Source organism: Ursus arctos, chromosome X, assembly GCF_023065955.2.
Source record: "Ursus arctos isolate Adak ecotype North America chromosome X, UrsArc2.0, whole genome shotgun sequence".
NCBI lineage: Eukaryota > Metazoa > Chordata > Mammalia > Carnivora > Ursidae > Ursus > Ursus arctos.
This window is the reverse complement of record NC_079873.1, coordinates 40,962,929-40,980,978: the sequence shown is the minus strand read 5'-3', so window position 1 is coordinate 40,980,978 and position 18,050 is coordinate 40,962,929. Positions and strand designations below refer to the sequence as shown.

Here is an 18,050-nt window from a genome sequence, read left to right as displayed (position 1 = left end):
CCTAGGGAATCGATTGTAAAAAATACTCCCGTAATTTCTTACGTAACTTTGACATTGCCTTTGGGGAGGAGGCCCCCAGAGAAGCCACCTTACAACAGGCAAACGTTTATTTGATACCTACCATCCACTGTTGGAGGGTGAGACCCAGATTCAGCCCCTACGGAGGTCATTGGAAATAAACTCCAAGTGACTTGTGCACTGACCAAGTGACTTAGATGTAACACGAATGGCAACATTCAGTCCTGTGACTTCTACAGGCCCCGATGGGCTCCCAGCCCCCATCTCGCAGGAGCTCCGTGATTTCTGTGTCTCTGCCTGTTGGGGACAGACCTCCAGATTCACTCTCCCTTGGGCCCAGTGATGACGATGGGGGGGCTCCCAATTCCAGGCAGCCCAGTGGACTCCAGGCTGGATCCCATGGCCACAGGTATGGTCAAGGGTCTGGTGGGACACTGTAAAGGAAGGCAGGGACTGGCCACTACACAGGAGCAAGGGGGCCTTTGAATGGAAATTTGGGAAGAACGGAAGGGATTCAAGGGCTCAAATGGGAACAGAGGGTAAGAAGGGATTCATATGAGAAAGGCAATGCAAAGGTTTAATACGAAAAGCACGTAACACGGAACTAAATGAGTTTAAGTTCACATCCTGGCTCTGCCATTTGCTAAGTGACTGTGGGCTAGTCACTTAGTTTCCATGCTCCTCAATTGTGTCACCTGTAAAAGGGGGATGATAACAGCACTTACCTCACAGAGATAATGCCAGCACCAACCTCACAGAGATAATGCAAGAATGAAATGAAGTCACACCTAGCTTTTATAGCCTCCTCCTCACCTCCCCCAAAACACCCCCAGTTCCTGTGTTGAAGGTGTCTCTTCAACAGGCCAACTTCCATTTTTTTGAGATGTTGGGTCCTTCCCATGAGAAACACCTATTAAAAGAAAACCCACGTTCATTTTAAAATGATGACAGGTTGGGGCACCTGGATGGCTCAGTCAGTTAAGCATCCGACTCTTGATTTCGGTTCAGATCATGATCTCAGGATCATGAGATACAGCCCCGAGTCAGGCTCTGCACTCAGCGTGGAGTCTGCTTGGGATTCTCTCTCTCCCTCTTCCCCTGCGCCTCCCCCAGTCTCTCTCTCAAATAAATAAATACATAATTAAAATATAAAAAATAAAATAACAGGTTAACTTTATGTTATGTGAGTTTTCCCAATTGAAAAAAAGAAAAACCCTAAAAGCCCAGTGTTTCTGTAGAGGATGGGGACATGGAACAAGAAGGAACCAGGAGCCCAGGGCCACACAGTGGGGGGATCTGTGGGGAGATCTGGTCTGTCTAACTTGCTTCACCTTCCCCAGGAGAAGCTCTGGGGGTTTCATTTTCACCATTCCAGAAGAAGGAAGTTCTCAGCCCAAGGGAAACGAAGAGCAGGAGAATAAGGACGAGGACGAGGAAGTCCCCACCAAGGACCTTGGCCATGACACGTAGGATGACCCCATGAGCCACGTGCAGGAGGGCAGGACTAATGGGACCCCATTGCCCATGCCCAGGCCTGAGCTCACCCCCAGCCCTCTTTCCCGCACAGGCTCTCCTACCTAGACGAGCAGGCAGGGACTCCCCCACGCCCCATCCTTTTGCCACCCCATAGACCCCAGAGACACCTGGATGGGCACAACGCACCACGCCGCCGTCTGCTGCCCCCCACACCTGCAGGTAAGAGCAGGCATGGATCCTGGGGGCCCCCCAAGAGCCAGAAGGGCAGAGGGCTGGGGTGGCACTGACATTCTTCTTTGCTCCCCCAATGTATCTCCCTCCACCCCCAGGTCGGAAGCCTTCCTTCACTATCCAGTGTCTGCAGCGCCAGGGCAGTTGTGAAGATTTACCCATCCCAGGCACCTATCATCGTGGGCGCAACTCGGGGCTCGGGAGGGCACAGGTGAGGTGGGGAATGGGGTGCTGAGGTCTGGAGGGGTGGAGTTAGCCTGGGCTGAATTTATCAAACACACCACATGTCTTCTGAAGAATGGAGCACGTGTGAATTCACAGAAGCAAAAAAAAAAAAAAAGAAAGAAAGAAAGAAAGAAAGAAAGAAAAAAGAAAAAGAAAAAAAAGAAAAAGGAGGGGGGCAACCCTCTTGGGTCCCCTCCCTCTTTGGAAGCGCAATAAACATTGCTTTGCTGACCACCAAAAAAAAAAAAAATGAATTCACAAAAGCCACACTGTACCTGTGAGATAGGTACTATTGTTAGTCCCAGTTTACAGATGAGGAAACTGAGGCCCAGAGAGGCTTACCCAAGATCACACAGCCAGTAAGTGGCAGTGGTCAGATTTACACCCAGGTCTCCTATGCTCTTAAATAAACTCAAGTCTGATTTATTTGCATTCAGTTTGACTCCAGTTGTGTTTGGGGGGTGGGCGGTGGTAAGAGGTAGGCACAGGGGTGAGTCCTAGATCCTCATATCCCACCCATCAGTCATTATCTCCCTGATGTTTGTTCTGGTCCAGGGTTCCTGGGCAACCCCTCCTCAACGGGGTCGGCTCCTCTACGCCCCACTGTTATTGGTGGAGGAGGGTGCAGCGGGGGAGGGATACCTCGGCAAATCCAGTGGTCCTCTGCGCACCTTCACCTGTCTGCACGTGCCTGGAACCCACTCAGACTCCAGCCATGGCAAGAGGGGCAGTGCTGACAGCCTGGTGGAGGCTGTGAGTCTAGAAGGGACACGGGCAAGAGGGATGAGGGAGAAGGGGAGGAAGTGGGAGCTTGGGAAGGAGGGAAAAGGGCCCCCCCAACCCCAGGTCTCTGCACTGTGCCTGTGATGATCTATCGGTTTGCTCTGCAACTTCTGCTCGGCATGACGTGCGCACCACTGTCCCGGGTGACTTCCCAGCACCTTCCTGGACGATGCATCGCCTATCAGCACTGACCCCTCTGTGCACACTGCTTTGATTCCATGCTGTGCCCTCTGCCAACTCTGATCCCATCTGTGCCCCCAGGTGCTCATCTCCGAGGGCCTGGGCCTCTTTGCCCGAGACCCACGCTTTGTGGCCCTGGCCAAGCAGGAGATTGCAGATGCGTGTCGCCTGACACTGGACGAGATGGACAGTGCCGCCAGTGACTTGCTGGCACAGGGGACCAGCTCACTGTATAGTGATGAGGAATCTATCCTCTCTCGCTTCGATGAGGAGGACCTGGGAGACGAAATGGCCTGTGTCCATGCCCTCTGAATTCCCACCCCTCCTCCACTGCTCAATAAACCTCCTGCTCTCCCTTCCCCAGAGGGAGACAGGCATGGACCACAGCCCTGGATTTCGGTGTCTTTGAACTGGGGGCCTGGGACTGCCCAGCGCCCCCAGGCATCCATCCCCTGCTTCAGCCCTGAGCCACTGCCCACACACGAATATTTCCAGAAACCAGGACAGCCAGGCCTGATTATTCAGCGTCAGGGAAGGAGGGAGGAGGAGGAGGAAGAGACAGCAGCCAAAAAAAGCTGGAGACAGAGTGGAGGTGGTGGGGGAGGGGAAGGGGACCGGACAGAGATGGAGGAAGGAGGAGGAGAGAGGATGTGTGGGGGCTTGGATGAGGAGTGGGGGGAAAATTAGAGATTCCACAAGGGGTCAGTCAGGTCAGCCCGAGGAAGGACAGATGGGATGGAAAGGATAAGAATACTCAGAGTCCTGCCAGTAGAAAGGCCTGGAGGTTGGATTTAGCCTGGTATATAATACGTCAGGCAGAGGGGTCTTCTGACAGCATCAGGAATTTCCGGGAAGCTAAACTGGGATTACCCGGTCTCCCACTTCCTACCTTCTGCCTAAGAAAATCCAAGTCCATTGACAGAAGACATGGGTGACAGCAAAGGGCGAGGCCCTCAGCCTGTGGGAACCCACTCAGGACCCACCTGGTTTTCCTGAGACCACCTAAGAGTATCCCACTCTCCTCCCACACAGATCCCAGAGCTCCTCTTTCTGCTTCTTGCCCCACTTGTAGTCATTGCCCAGCCTTTGGGGTCTCATTAACTAAGTGAAAGTTCATCGGGCATTTACTTTGTGCCAGGCACTGTTCTGGGTTTCCCTCAAACCAAACTGAGCTGGCTTAGACATGCCACAGGACTTGTTCAATGTGGCAGTCAGCCCCACTCCAAAGGAACTGAAGGCAGTACTGGGAAAGGTCCTGGATGGGGCCGCTGCGGAGGTTCTGACGCAGGGTTTCATCCCAGCTCTCAGAGCAAGAATTTCTCATCTTTATTATTTGTGTCAATCCAGCCAGGACTGAAATTTGAGGGAAGCCAGAATTGGAGACTGGGACTCAGAATATAGGATTGCACTAGGCCTTGAAAACAGAAGGATTGTGGTGGCAAGGCTGGTGCATTGTGGGCACAGCCAGTCATGGGCAGAACACAGAGAGTGAAGGGAGATTGTTGAGAGATAAGGTGGGAGAGGCCACCTGGGGCCAGATGATGCAGACCCTTCAATGCCAAGTCTCTAAACCCGAGTTTTCCTAAAAGCAGTGGGGAGCCATGGGAGAGATTTGAGCAGGGTGGTGACATAGTTAACTGCATTTTAAAGGAATGCTCTGACGGCTGTGCTGAAAACAGAAGGGAGGGGGAAGAGACTGGAGATGCTAAAATTGGCAGGAACCATGGTTGCCTTAGCCAGGGGAGGTGGCAGAGGAGATGGTGAGAAATTAGTGGATTCCAGAGATGTGTAGGAAGTAGAAGGAACCATTTATTTGGCCCTGTGCTAAGTGCATAACAGTGATTATCTTGTTTAATCAGTGCAGCAACCCTATAGGTACCATGTTAAACTATTTTACATGTACAAAGTCGTACGGGGATAAATATTAAAGGTGGGATTCAAATCCAAGCGATTGAATGCTGAAGCCCAAGCTCTTTTGCCAAAAAGGCACTAACTGGGAGGTATCCATTACATATTTGTGTGATTTAGAGTGTGTGTGCATGGGGATGTTTAAAAAATAGGTATACATCCAGATGGTTCAAAATTCAAAAGGTACATGGGGCACCTGGCTGGCTCAGTCGGATAAGCATGTGACTCTTGATCTCAGGGTCATGAGTTTGAGCCCCATGTGGGGTGTAGAGATTAAATAAACAAATACACTTTTAAAAAAATTCAAAAGGGGGTCACCTGGGTAGCTCAGTCGCTTGGACGTCTGCCTTCGACTCGGGTCATGATCCCAGGGTACTGGGATCGAATCCTACGACAGGCTCCTTGCTCAGTGGGGAACCTGCTTCTCCCTCTGCCTGCTGCTCCCCCTACCTATACTCTGTCTCTTTCTCTGACAAATAAATAAATAAAATATTTTTTAAAATATTCAGAAGGCACCGAGGGGTATAAAGTAGAAATTCTCCCTCCTTTCTAGAGGCAACCAGTGTTATCAGATATATTTTATAAATGTATAGGATGTCGTACTGATAAATTAGCACAGTGGTTAAGAATAACAGGTGCTGGGCGCCTGGGTGGCTCAGTTGGTTGAGCAACTGCCTTCGGCTCAGGTCATGATCCCAGGGTCCTGGGATCGAGTCCCACATCGGGCCCCCTCTGCTCTGCGGGGAGCCTGCTTCTCCCTCTCCCTCTGCCTGCCACTCCTCCTGCTTGTACTCTCTCTCTCTCTCTCTGTGTCAAATAAATAAAATCTTAAAAAAAAAAATAATAACAGGTGTTGCACCCAGACTTCCTGGTTCAAATCCTGGTTCCACTACTTACCAGCTGTGTGAGCTTAGGAAAATCCCTTCACCTCCCCACACCTTAGTTTATTCAGCTATAAGAATGTAAAATGAGGGGGCACCTCGGTGGCTCAGTTGTTAAGCGTCTGCCTTCGGCTCAGGGCGTGATCCCAGAGTTCTGGGATTGAGCCCCACGTCAGGCTCTTCTGCTAGCAGCCTGCTTCTTCCTCTCCCACTCCCCCTGCTTGTGTTCCCTCTCTCGCTGGCTGTCTCTCTCTGTCAAATAAATAAAATAAAATTAAAAAAAAAAAGAATGTAAAATGAGGATGGTAGTAGTACCTGCTTTATAGGGTTGCTGTGAGGATTTAAATGAGTGGTACATTGAAGCTCTCCCAACAGTGCTTGACATAGAATGGCCACAATTTAAAATATTAGCCATTCTCTATATAATTATGATATAATCCTTTCCTTTTCTTTCTACACAATCCCCACACAGTTGGACATCTTGCATTTCTTACTTAATTATCTTGGTGATCATTCCAAGGCTCCATATTAATATTAATGACAGCTGCATAGCACTCCATTTGGGGGCTGTATCAGATTTTACTTAAACAGACCACAAGTAATGAGGACTTAGGGAGTGTCCACTCTTTCATATTATAAACAGCACTGCAGTTAATCATCTCAGGCATACATCTTTTAGCACATGTATGAGTCCGTCTGTCAGATAAGTTCCTATAAGTATAAATGCTGAGCCAAACAGTATATGGATTTGTTAGTTTGCTGAATTTTGCCAAATTGCCCTCTACGTAGGTTATTCCAATCTAACTTCCACTGGTAATTTATGGGAATGCTTGTTTCTGGCCAAGCTGCCAGTATTGAGCTTAAGCAAACTTTTTTATATTCACCACCCTCAAAGAAGAAAAACAGTATCTTAGTAGTTTTTATAGGCATTTCTTTTAGCATAAATGAGGTTGGACATCTGAAACTCCAACTGTATTTATCCACTGGATTTTGCAACACGGCAATCGCCATTGACCTTGCGGGCCTAGTTGTAGTAGCACGAAGGAGGGATAGTCCAATTTAAAAAGGGCTGAGGAATAAACAGGGTGTAAGGGGGTAGAGTTGGAGCAAGCAAAAATTTGACTCAAAGGAAAGAGAAATAGGGAAGATGTTTGGAGGGGGAGGGAGGGGTTTTTAAGACCTTGAACGATGTTTAAATCACCGAGACTTTGGGCACTGCCAATTACTAGCGGGGCGACCTTGTGCAAGCAGTTTCACCTCCCTTGGCACTCATCTTCCTCATCTGTAAAAACGGGGCTAATTAGTCCCCACCACCTAGGGCTGTTGTAAGGCACACAGTCAACAAACTCAGTAAAGGGCCTGGCAAAAACGTCGTACGGCAGGACCAAACGGTCCTCCTCTCCCCAGCCCTCTAGCCGCGTTTTCCGAGACACGCATCTTCCTAGGGCGCTCTAGCGGATCCAACTTTAGGGATGGAATGGCGGCTGGCGAGATTTAGGCACGGCCGGCTGAGTGCAGGCGCGCGCCGCGAGTGGGGCGGGGGCGCGAGGGGCGGAGCTGCGGCCGCCTGGGCTGTTCCGACGATCGCGCGCCGCCCCCGCCGCGCCCCGCGCCCGCCCTTGTTAGCAGGCGCCTCCCGCCCCCCGCATTGCTGATGCTGCTGCTGGCAGACATGGACGTGGTGAATCAGGTACGCGTTCCAGCACCGAGGACAGAGCCCGCCGCTGCCCGGCCTCCCCGACCGGATCGCCGCGGATCAGGCGACTCTGAGAGGTGGTGGCCAGGGTCCTGGCAGCGGACACTCGGTCCTCGGCACTGGGGCTGGGGTCTGCGGCAGGCGAGGGGGAAAGGGGGAGGTGGAGAAAAGAAGGAGCGCGCCCTTTGCCGCAGCAAGGGCCGTCCTCACTGCCGCAGCGGGGTCCGCCAGAAGCCCGGTTCCTTACCGGCGACCGTGAGGAGAGGAAGAGGGGTCTTGGGGCTAGAGTAGGGGCACCGGGGGGGGGGAGAGGAGGAAGAGTGGAAGGAAGATGGGGGTTGCTCGTAGATGAGCTAGGAAATAGAGCGACAGAAGGCGTGGGGGCGGGGGATGGGGGATGGGGGGAGGGCTGACACCTGCCCCTCCCAGAGAAGGTACCCCAGTAGATGACCACCCCTTCCCCCACAGCAGACCAAAGGGGACGATCCGACTTTGCCTCTCCAAAACCCCAGCCTCCCCTCCCCCAAGACATATCCAGTGAAGCCATGTCCCAGCCCTCCCCCACCTTAATCAGCCCAGACCCTCTCTGCCATCTCACTCTTCACCACCTCAGAACCTCACCCTCTCTAACCAGTACCAATCCCTCCCCATCCTCATCACTTCAGACCCCCCACCACCACCATCTGACTCACCTTTACCGCTGTAGACCCCTCCCCCACCCTAGCCAACCTGACTCCCTCCCTGTTATGACTCACCTTCACCACCCAAGACCCCTCCCCCACCCTAATGAACCCCAACTCCTTCCTCACTCTCTCCACCTGATCCCCTTCACCATCTGACTCACCTTTACTGTTTCAGACCTTCTCCCCTTCCCTAATTAGTCCCAACCCCATCCTCATCTTCCTAACCCCAACCCTCTGCCATCAACCTCACCACCTCCCCAGACCTCCCCTCCAGTCCTGAGCCCCGAGGGTCTTCTCTCAGAGACCCTGTGCTCACACCTTCCCTGAAGTGTCACTTTCTCCTTCTCACCCCTTCTCTCCCAACATCACTCACTCCCGGAGGTCACATGCCCTAGTCCCAGGGGTCATCGCCTGGTGGCCTTGCCCCTCACCTCCCTTTCCATCCCCAACAATCCCACCCCCTCCCCACCGTTTCTCTCCTTAGCTGGTGGCCGGGGGTCAGTTCCGGGTGGTCAAGGAGCCCCTTGGCTTCGTGAAGGTGCTGCAATGGGTGAGTGTGGTCTGGGCCATGGGGAGAGAGAAGAAGGTGGTGGGGTCTGGAAGAGTAGGGGTGGAGAGCAAGGAATGGATGGGTGGGTGGGGGTGGAAGGGTATAGAAGAATTGGGATCCAGGGTGAGGTCCCAAGGGGCTCGGGCCAGAGAATAGATGGGCTGTGCTGTGACGTCATGTAAGATCAAGGGTACCCCCGTTGTGTGGTGGAAGAATGTGACGTCCTACCTCCTCCCTTGAGGTGAGAGAGGGGCAGGGGAGGTGGAGCCTGAAGCTGGTTGCTGCAGAAAAGATGCAAAGCCAGAGAAATCCAGAGACAGTGAAAGAGACAGAGAGAATGAGAGACAGGGAACGATGGAGACAGAGATGAAAATACTGAGAAGAAAAGATAGAGAGATGAGAGAGAGTGGAGACAAGCAGAAAGAGACAAAGAAAAAGGGAGACAGAGATGCACAGAGAAGAGAGATGCCAAGAGGAACAGACACAGGAAGAGTGGCAGAAAAAAAATGGGATGGGGGAGAGACAGAAACAGAGAAAGAGAGATACTCAGAGGAGAGAGGAAAGGAGAAACTGATACACAGAGAAAAAGAGATGCACAAGGGAGACAGAGAGAGCATGATAAAGAGACCAAGTCAGAGACAGAGCAGGGAGAGAGAGACAAACAGACCAAGGACGGAAACACACATAGGGAGAGACATACATTTATACGGATGGAGCCAGAGAAAAAAGAGACAGAAAGAGACCTACATCGATATTAGAGTCAGAGGCAAAGAGCAAAAGAGAGATACAGAGACAAAGAGACATCTGAGAAAGACAGAGAAACAGATACCAAGAGAATAGAGACACGGAGAACAGAGACAAGCAGAAATACAAAGAGAGACAGAGAAATAAAGAGACTGAGACAGAAGAGAGAACGAGGGGGGTCAGAGCACTGAGAGATAGAGACTGAGAGAGACACTGAGAGAGAGACTGGAAGAGACAGCCACACCCCTGTAATCAGCTTGTCCTTGGAGCCGATGAGCCCTGATTAGGGGGTGGGGGTGGGGACTGGTCCATCTGCTGCTGCTTGTGCTGGGCCCTGATCTGTCCAGAGGAGGGCATCCCATCCCACGTGTACACAGGCTCACCATGACCATCCCCATCCCTGCTGCCCAAGGTCTTTGCCATCTTCGCCTTTGCCACATGCGGCAGTTACACCGGGGAGCTCCGGCTGAGCGTGGAGTGTGCCAACAAATCAGAGAGTGACCTCAGCATCGAGGTTGAATTCGAGTACCCCTTCAGGTGCGCCCCCCACCCCAACCCACCCCGGGGATCCCAAGAGAGAGGGTGGGGTGGGCTAGGACTGGCCAACACGACCTCCCCAGTGGCTCCTGTTCAGCCCCCACCTCAGGAGACCACACTGGCTCAGGTCACTGCGCATGCACCAAGCACCTACCTTGTGCCTGGCACTGCTCTGGACATCTAGGACATCTGGTGAGCAAGACAGGCATAGGCTGTTGCCCTCTGGCTGTGTTCTAGTGAATGGGGAGGGGCAGGAGACCGGCAGTAAACAAGATTCAAAAGTAGAAGTATATATGGATAAATAGCCTTAAAACACTAGTTGCTCAATTAATATCAGCCAATATTATTTAATTCCCATTCACTCATTCTGTTATACATTTTTTTTTGGAGAACCTATTGTATGCCAGTTTCTACTCAAAGTGCTGGGGACATAACGGAAAGACAAAAACCCAGACCAAGCTCCCTATCCTCATGGAGCCAACATTTTAACAAATAAATTAATAAAAAGGATGATTGTAGACTGGGAGAAATTCAAAGTGGAGATCCTCATGCAGGGTTTTATCACAGAGAATCAGGAGGGGGTCTGATTAGCTGTAGGGAATGATTAAACCCAGTCAGGCAATTCTGATATTTACTGAGCTCATACTGTGTGCCAGGTGCTAGGAACATGAGGATGAGCACAAGCAGGCAAGGTCACTGCCCTCACCATGATGCTTCCCTCCTGGGGAGGGGGGAGACAGAGACCCACAGACACAATTTCAGTAGAGGCTGCTGAGGCTCCCCCACTACTCGGATAAACCACATAACTGTTCCGGGTCTCAAGTTCCTCATCTGCAAAAGGGGATAATAATACCCCTTACCAGGTTATGATGAATAGTAACGGAGCTAATACTTGTAAAGAGCTTAGCACAGTGCTGGGCACATAATAAGCGCTCCTCAAGGGCTTGTTAAAATAAAGAAAATAAATAAGTTGAAGCGACTCAGGAAAGAGGTTAGGGACTGAGTTGGAAATTGGGCACTTCTGAGCACTAAGGATAAATGTAAGCTCAGGGGATCACCCAGGGTAAGAGGGAAGAATGGAGAGAGGAAAATCCAGGACAGACCCTGAGCAATGGTTGAAAGAAAAAGAGGCACCGGGGAGGCGTGGCCTGAGGGGCAGTGAGGAGCAGGGATCCACTGGTTCACAGAAGCCAGGGAACAGAGTTTGGGGGAGGAAGAGGACCTAGCAGCATGGAATACTGCTGGGAGTCCTTTGGGAATCCAGAAGGCCACAGAAACATGTGGACTCCCCAGTAGCTCCCTCACCTAGGACCTCCAGTCCTGAAGATCTGCCTTTTACCCACAAGTCTCCTGGGGGAAAAAGTCTTTGCCATGGTCCCCCTGACTGACCCCCCACTGCCCTGATAACCCCCATGGGGCCCCCATTTCCCATAAGACACCCCCTTCTCCCAACCCAGCCTACTAGGAACCCAGAAACTTACCCAGATTCAACTCTTAGCTCTGTCATTTATACAACCTTGGGCAATTCAACACAACCTTGCTGAGCCTCTGTTCATCTGCAAAATGGGTATACTAACACCTGCTTTACAGAATTGAGGGGGAGGGTCATTAAGTGAAGCAATTATCTAAAGTGCCTTGAAGGTGATCAATAAGTATAAGCCCCTTCCCTCAGGACCTTTGCTACACAACGGGACTAGCACCATTTGCTCAGTCTCAGGATCCTGCCCCCCCCCAGTCTGAGGCCAGACCTCTGGGGACCCCACCCCAGACCTTCTCCCTACACACATTTTCTCCCTATGACCTCCATTACACCGCAGGAAAGGCCTTAGTCCCAGGACACCTTCCCAATCTGCACCTCCCCACCTCACATACGTACATACATTCTGCATATTCCAGGATCCCTTCTACCCTCCTGTCTTCTGTTTTGTAGTCTCTGTGCTCTCCTCTGCTATGCAAACGTTTCTTTTCTCTTGGGGACCTGAAGTGGGTAGGGAGAAGAGTCAATATGATGTAGGGGAAAACAGGGTTCAGATCCCAATTGTGCCATTCTCTCCCCAGCTGTGTGACTTCTGGCAAGTTAATGCACTTCTCTGAGCCTCTGTACATTTCATTTGATGAACATCTGCTGAGAACCTACTATGTGGCAGCACTGTTCTAGGTCCTAGGGATACAGCAGTGAACACAACAGGAAAAAGCCCAGCCCTCCTTTAATTATGGGAAAAATCCAGGAAAAAAGTAAAACACATAACATGACAGATGTGTGAGGTATCACTGTTACAGAGAAAAACGGAGCTGGGAAGGGAGCTAAGGAGTACTGGGAGGGAATGGTTCCATTTGATTTTAATAGTGAGATCAAGTTGAGCAAAACTTGAAGGACATGAAGGGAGTAATATCGAGGAGAAGGGCATTCCAGTGCAAAGATCCTGGGGTAAGAGGGTGCCTGGTATGTTCTACAAATAACCAAGAGATCAAAGTGCCTGGGTTGGAGTAAGGGTTGAATAAGACCTACTTCACCGGAATGCTGTAAACAATCAGTAAAATGTGACTGGTATACAGTAGGTGCTCTGTGAATGGTTATTTCCTCCTCTTTCTTCCTGGAACTTTGTCAGAGTCTGGGGAACCCATGACTGGGCAGGGTGCATGGCAGTGTTCTTAGGGCCTGGACCACACCTGCCATGTCTCTCCACAGGCTGCACCAAGTGTACTTTGATGCACCCACCTGCCGAGGGGACACTGAGAAAATCTTCCTGGTGGGGGACTACTCTTCATCGGCCGAATTCTTTGTCACCGTGGCTGTGTTTGCCTTTCTGTACTCCATGGGGGCTCTGGCCACCTACATCTTCCTGCAGAATAAGTACCGAGAGAACAACAAAGGACCCATGATGGTGAGCCCCCCACAGCCACTCAAGTGCAGGGCCCCAGGGGACATGGAGCCTCAGGGACACGGCCATGTTCATAGGCCACTACCAAACCATAGACAGCCCCACATGCCAGCAGTCACCATAACAGCCACAGATGTTACTGCTGCCGCTGCTGTGAGCATCAAAGAAACCGAATCATAGAATGACAGGGACACACTCAGAGCCCACACAGAATCCCAGACAGGCCTACCCCTGGAAATCAGCCACCTCGCACACAACCACACAGTCTAGATCAAAGAAAGGTGCACAGAGGTTCACTGTGACAGTCATGCTTGTCATCATGCCACCCAGACACATTGATTCCTACACAGCTGTACTCATACACCCTCAACCCAGACACAAAATGACATAAATTCCCACATTCAGATAAAAGTAGAAAGACACGCTACTTTCCACAGATTCGGAAACCATCCCACAAAATCCCACACGCACACCCACACATCACAATTACACGCCCACATCCTCTGTCACACACACACACACACACACACACACACACACGCCCGAGCTAGGAATGCTCATCTTCAAGTGAGTATTGGGGGCTTCAGAGCTGAAAAGGCAGGGGGAGACAGGGCTTTTCTGCGGGACCTCCCCCCTCCCAAGAAAGCCTGTGATCTGAGGAGGCCCCGTGGCATGACATGAAGCAGTCTGCTCACAGTGCCTTCTGCCTCTCCCCTGCCTGTCCTAGGACTTCCTGGCCACGGCAGTGTTCGCCTTCATGTGGCTGGTTAGCTCATCAGCATGGGCCAAGGGGCTGTCAGACGTGAAGATGGCCACTGACCCAGACAACATTATCAAAGGGATGTCTGTCTGCCACCAGACAGGGAATACGTGCAAGGAGCTGAGGGACCCTGTGACCTCTGGCCTCAACACTTCAGTGGTAAGCCCTGGGAAGGTAGCTGGGCCGGTGGGCCAGTTGGGGAGGGAGGCTGGGAAACTCACAGTCTGGCACGGGGAGTGGTGGAGAGAATGAGAGGAGAATTCAAAGGAGATCCAAGAGGGCTCCCTAGAGGAGGTATGCCAACAACAGTGCCTTGAAGGATGAGATAGCAATCATAACCTCTGCAATACCACAAATAGTACCCAGGAGGGGAATATGAGACTTTCTTTCCGATTAGGTTTGGGACATCTGGATCCCAGGCCCGGCTTAGTCGTGTAGAATCTCTGGCAACTCAGTACCGTCTTGGGACCTCAGTGTCCTTATACAGTATGCAAAGTGAAAGAATAACTTGAAATGTTTCCCACTTGGACTCCCCCTACTGGCCCGAGTCAAACTGTCTGAGCTTCACTCGCAGCTCTGCCACCTGCAACTCTGGGACCTCAAACTAGTTACTCCGCCTCTCAGCCTCAGTCCTGCTCCAAAGTTGAGTATTCAGTGAACTAGCAACATACAAAGTGCTTAGAGAAGGGCCTGGCATGTGCTAAGCTGTAATACAAGTGTTACAGATACTAAGATAACCACTTTTCTTTCTGTCACTTGCTGGGTATGAGGCTTTGAGCATCTTAACCTCTCTGGGCCTCAGTTTCCTCAACTGTAAAGAGGAGATATTACTTCCTGTCCCAAAATCCAATTATATTGTATATATTTAAACTCTATATAATTTGTTTTAATATAAAAGCATATATTTATATACTTTGTATATGCGTATATACATATGTGTATATATGTATCTATTAATAGTATATCTACATACTTAATAAAAATTTCTGCTTAACATTTTACTCTATTACAAATTTATATTCTATTTTATACATGTATAATTGTGTGTATGTAATAGTGATAGATGTCAATATCCCCGATAGTCTAAATTCTAACACGTCCCATGCCCCTTACCCCAGGTCACTTTTCTGCACATTTGCGTTCATGCGCCAGGACTCCAGAGGGTCTGGGTTTTAGAAACCACCACCCTTCGGGAGGCCAAGGATCTATGCTCGGCGCGTGCGGCCTCGACGTCCCCCGGGGCCAACTCAGTGGGTGCACGACGACAGCCAGGCTTTGTCTCCCCACAGGTGTTCGGCTTCCTGAACCTGGTGCTCTGGGTCGGCAACCTGTGGTTCGTGTTCAAGGAGACAGGCTGGGCTGCCCCATTCATGCGCGCACCTCCCGGCGCCCCCGAGAAGCAACCAGCGCCCGGGGACGCCTATGGCGAGGCGGGCTACGGGCAGGGCCCCGGCGGGTACGGGCCCCAGGACTCCTACGGGCCCCAGGGCGGCTACCAACCCGACTACGGGCAGCCCGCCGGCGGCGGAGGCGGCGGCTACGGGCCTCAGGGAGACTACGGACAGCAAGGCTACGGCCCTCAGGGTGCGCCCACCTCCTTCTCCAATCAGATGTAGTCTGGTGAGTGACGGACGGGCGGCACTGCCAAGGAGGATACAGGAAGGGAGACGGGCGGGTCAGTAAACCAATAAGAGTCAAAAGTAAATGGTACGTCGGCACAGGGTGGGTTTGAAGGAGCCAATAGAGAGGCGGAGGTACAAGCGAAGAACGAAAAGCTAGCCAATAAATGGAGAGCAAGAGGGTGGTGCTTGAAGATGGGCAGAATGAAAAGCCAATGGGAGAGAAGTAGAAGTGCCCCTCCCTGAGGAAAGGGAGGGGAGAGAAAAGCGGGCAGAGCAACCAATGAAAGAAGGGAATGGCAAGGGGACTTGGCGTAGTGCACGAATCCACGGAGGGAAGTGGAGGTGGGCCTCAGAAGTGATTGATAAGCCAATATGTTCTAATAAGGCCAATAGATGGTGAGGGTAAAGGGGCTTGGGTCATGAAGGTCAGACAAGCTCACCAGTCCCGGAGGAGGTGACAGATCTGCCATCTCTCCCTAAGCCCTCTAGTGAGGGAGGTGGTGTGGAATTTCACGGAAGAAAAAGGGAGCGGTCCTTCTTGCCGGGCCTGAAAAGAGAGGTGTGATTTCCTCGCCTATGAGGGAGGGAATTGGGAAGGGGCAGGGGGATGGCAACACGTGGGTGGAGGTGGCTTCTGGCACTTGGCCAGGGTGGAAAGGGCAGGGAGGAGTTTATTAGGTTTCTTACATCCAGTTCATCAAAAACTCAACTGTTAACTCTACCTTCAAAATATATCCATAGTCTTCCCATCTCACTGTCCTCTCCCCTGGACATCTTCACAGCTTTCTACCTGCATTCCCATTCTGTTCTACCCACAGCAGTGGGAGGGATCCTGTTAAATCCTAAATCAGGATATGGCCCTCCTGTGCTCAGAGCTCCACCTGGGCTCCCAGCTCACTTACCTTAAAAGCCAAAGCCTTCAACAAGCATGACACCAAGCGTCACCCGTCCCTTCTCTGACCTCCCACCTCCTCCCACTCCCCACCCCGAACCGTGTTCCAGATACATGCCAAATTCAGGGCCTTGGTACTTGCTTTCCCCCTGGAGTTTTGCACCCACACACACTGAGAACCTTACCTGGCCAGCTTCTTACAAATCCCCTTTCTTATCTCTCTTATAGTACCCTGTGCTTTCTTACCACAGTCTGTAATTGTTAGTTTATATGTTCATTGACTATCTCTTCCACTAAACTGCAGGACGTGACCATGACTTACTCATGCTGTATACACATCACTTAGAGCCCTACTAATGTTAAGAAACATTTATTGAGGAAAAAATAGAAATGACATGAGACATTTCACTCTCATTTTATGCTTCTCTGCTCAAAATCTTCCCGTGACTTACACCTCATCCAGAGTCAAAGCTGATGTCCTCACAACCCAGTCCACAAGGCCCTTTATGACCCCATTACCAACCTCTCTGACATCCCCTCCTACCACTGTCCCTTGCTCACTCCGCTCGAACCCCACTGACCTTCTTGCTGTTCCTCAAACACACTAAACATGGCTCTACCCCAGGGCCTTTGCACTGGCTCTTCTCCCTGCCTGGAATGTTCTTCATCCCAGTTATCTTCATGGCTCATTCCCTCACCTCCTTAACTCTTTATTCCAATATTGCTTCTTAAATGAGGTCTTCTCTGACTACCCTACTTACCACAGCAACATTTCTTTCCCTACTGGCACTCCTAATTCCCCTCACCCTGGTCTGCCTTTTGTTTTTACATTGCACCTACTATCTGATGTCAGACTAGATAACTCACTTACACATTTTTGTTATTATTTGAAGTCTGTCTCCTCTGCCGCAATGCAAGCACCACAAAGATAAGGAGCTTTGTTTTGCCCAATACAGTTTATCACCCATGGCTAGAACAGTACATGTTAATGGATATTTTTGGGTTGGGGGAGGAGGGACCATAATGTCTTTGGTACTTAACCTAGTGGGCACAAGGTATATCTTCCCAAAAGGGGTAGCTGGGATGAAGCTGACCCGAGGACTATGAGTGAAGAAGGAAGGAAGAAAAGGCATGGCAGGCAGAGGGTAAAGCCAAGGTGGAGGCATAGCAACCCAGCCCCCCTCCCTAAGGGCACAGCCTATATCTGGACCCCCCTCTCCTTTCTGTGTCTTTTGTCTCCACAGGTCAGTGCAGCCCGGGAGGACCCCATGGGCGGGCAAGAGCTCAGAAGCCCTGCCCCCCTTTCTACCCCTACACCCCAGGTCTCCGCCCCTCAAGCCAGGAGACTCTAACTCTCTTTGCTGTTTATATATATATATATTATATATAAATATCTATTTATCTGTCTGAGCCCTGCCCCCACTCCACACCCCTCATGCATTAGGGGCCTGACCTTGAGTGGGCCCCTCTCCTCCCACCCCTTCCTTTGCATCCCTTGGCCCCTCTCTGTTCCCTGGCCCTGTGCCCTGAGGTTGGGGGACTCTGAAAGGGGGACAGGGAAAAGACAGGTCTCAGCTATGTGGGGAGGGTCGGTGTGACTTCAGACTCTCTCCCCTCTCTCCCTTCCCTTCTCCCAACTGGCCTTGATTCCTCCAGCAATGCCTGAACAGGGGCCATTAGGGGAAATTCAACCCTGAGAGCGGAGAAAGGCAGATTGGGGGATTTGACCCAAGGTGGAGTTGGAGAGGCGCTCTGGGGTGAAGAGGACTAGTAAGCAAGGGGTTTGGGTTTCAGACATACTGGATCTAGAGTCTAAGGAAGAGGGGTGCCCTAGAGCAATCTGAGGTAGGGCTTGGAACGAGGCTGAGGGCGTGGTTCTAGAATGGGTGGGGCTTTGAGTGAGGCAGGGATCGGGCCCCAGAAGTGGGCAGGGTTTGGAAGAGGACAGGGTTTTATGGAAGGGGTGTGTCTTGGGACCTGGG

General features: G+C 51.2%; 2 protein-coding genes and 1 long non-coding RNA gene across 5 annotated transcripts in view; 2 read left to right on the top strand and 1 right to left on the bottom strand.

Annotated features, from left to right (window-relative positions):
- Positions 1-3,225, top strand: part of CACNA1F (calcium voltage-gated channel subunit alpha1 F) — a 25,238-nt gene extending 22,013 nt beyond the window's left edge. For all 3 annotated transcript variants that reach the window (XM_026513422.2, XM_026513421.2, XM_026513423.2), the window contains exons 43-48: positions 258-427; positions 1,359-1,484; positions 1,586-1,713; positions 1,824-1,936; positions 2,506-2,703; positions 2,995-3,225. In XM_026513422.2, coding sequence (XP_026369207.1) covers positions 258-427; positions 1,359-1,484; positions 1,586-1,713; positions 1,824-1,936; positions 2,506-2,703; positions 2,995-3,225 — 966 coding nt within the window. The remainder of the gene's footprint in view (positions 1-257; positions 428-1,358; positions 1,485-1,585; positions 1,714-1,823; positions 1,937-2,505; positions 2,704-2,994) is intronic.
- Positions 251-14,935, bottom strand: LOC123001830 (uncharacterized). The gene is made up of 7 exons (XR_008959053.1): positions 14,668-14,935; positions 12,632-12,755; positions 11,793-11,890; positions 11,394-11,491; positions 10,067-10,145; positions 807-928; positions 251-713 (listed from the first exon to the last, which is right to left on the bottom strand). It is a non-coding gene; the product is annotated as an uncharacterized LOC123001830 (long non-coding RNA).
- SYP (synaptophysin) lies at positions 7,316-18,050 on the top strand. The gene is made up of 7 exons (XM_026513424.4): positions 7,316-7,392; positions 8,566-8,631; positions 9,788-9,912; positions 12,602-12,797; positions 13,522-13,713; positions 14,844-15,174; positions 17,313-18,050. The coding sequence occupies exons 1-6, from the start codon at positions 7,357-7,359 to the stop codon at positions 15,168-15,170; spliced, it is 942 nt and encodes a 313-aa protein (XP_026369209.1). The 5' UTR covers positions 7,316-7,356; the 3' UTR covers positions 15,171-15,174; positions 17,313-18,050.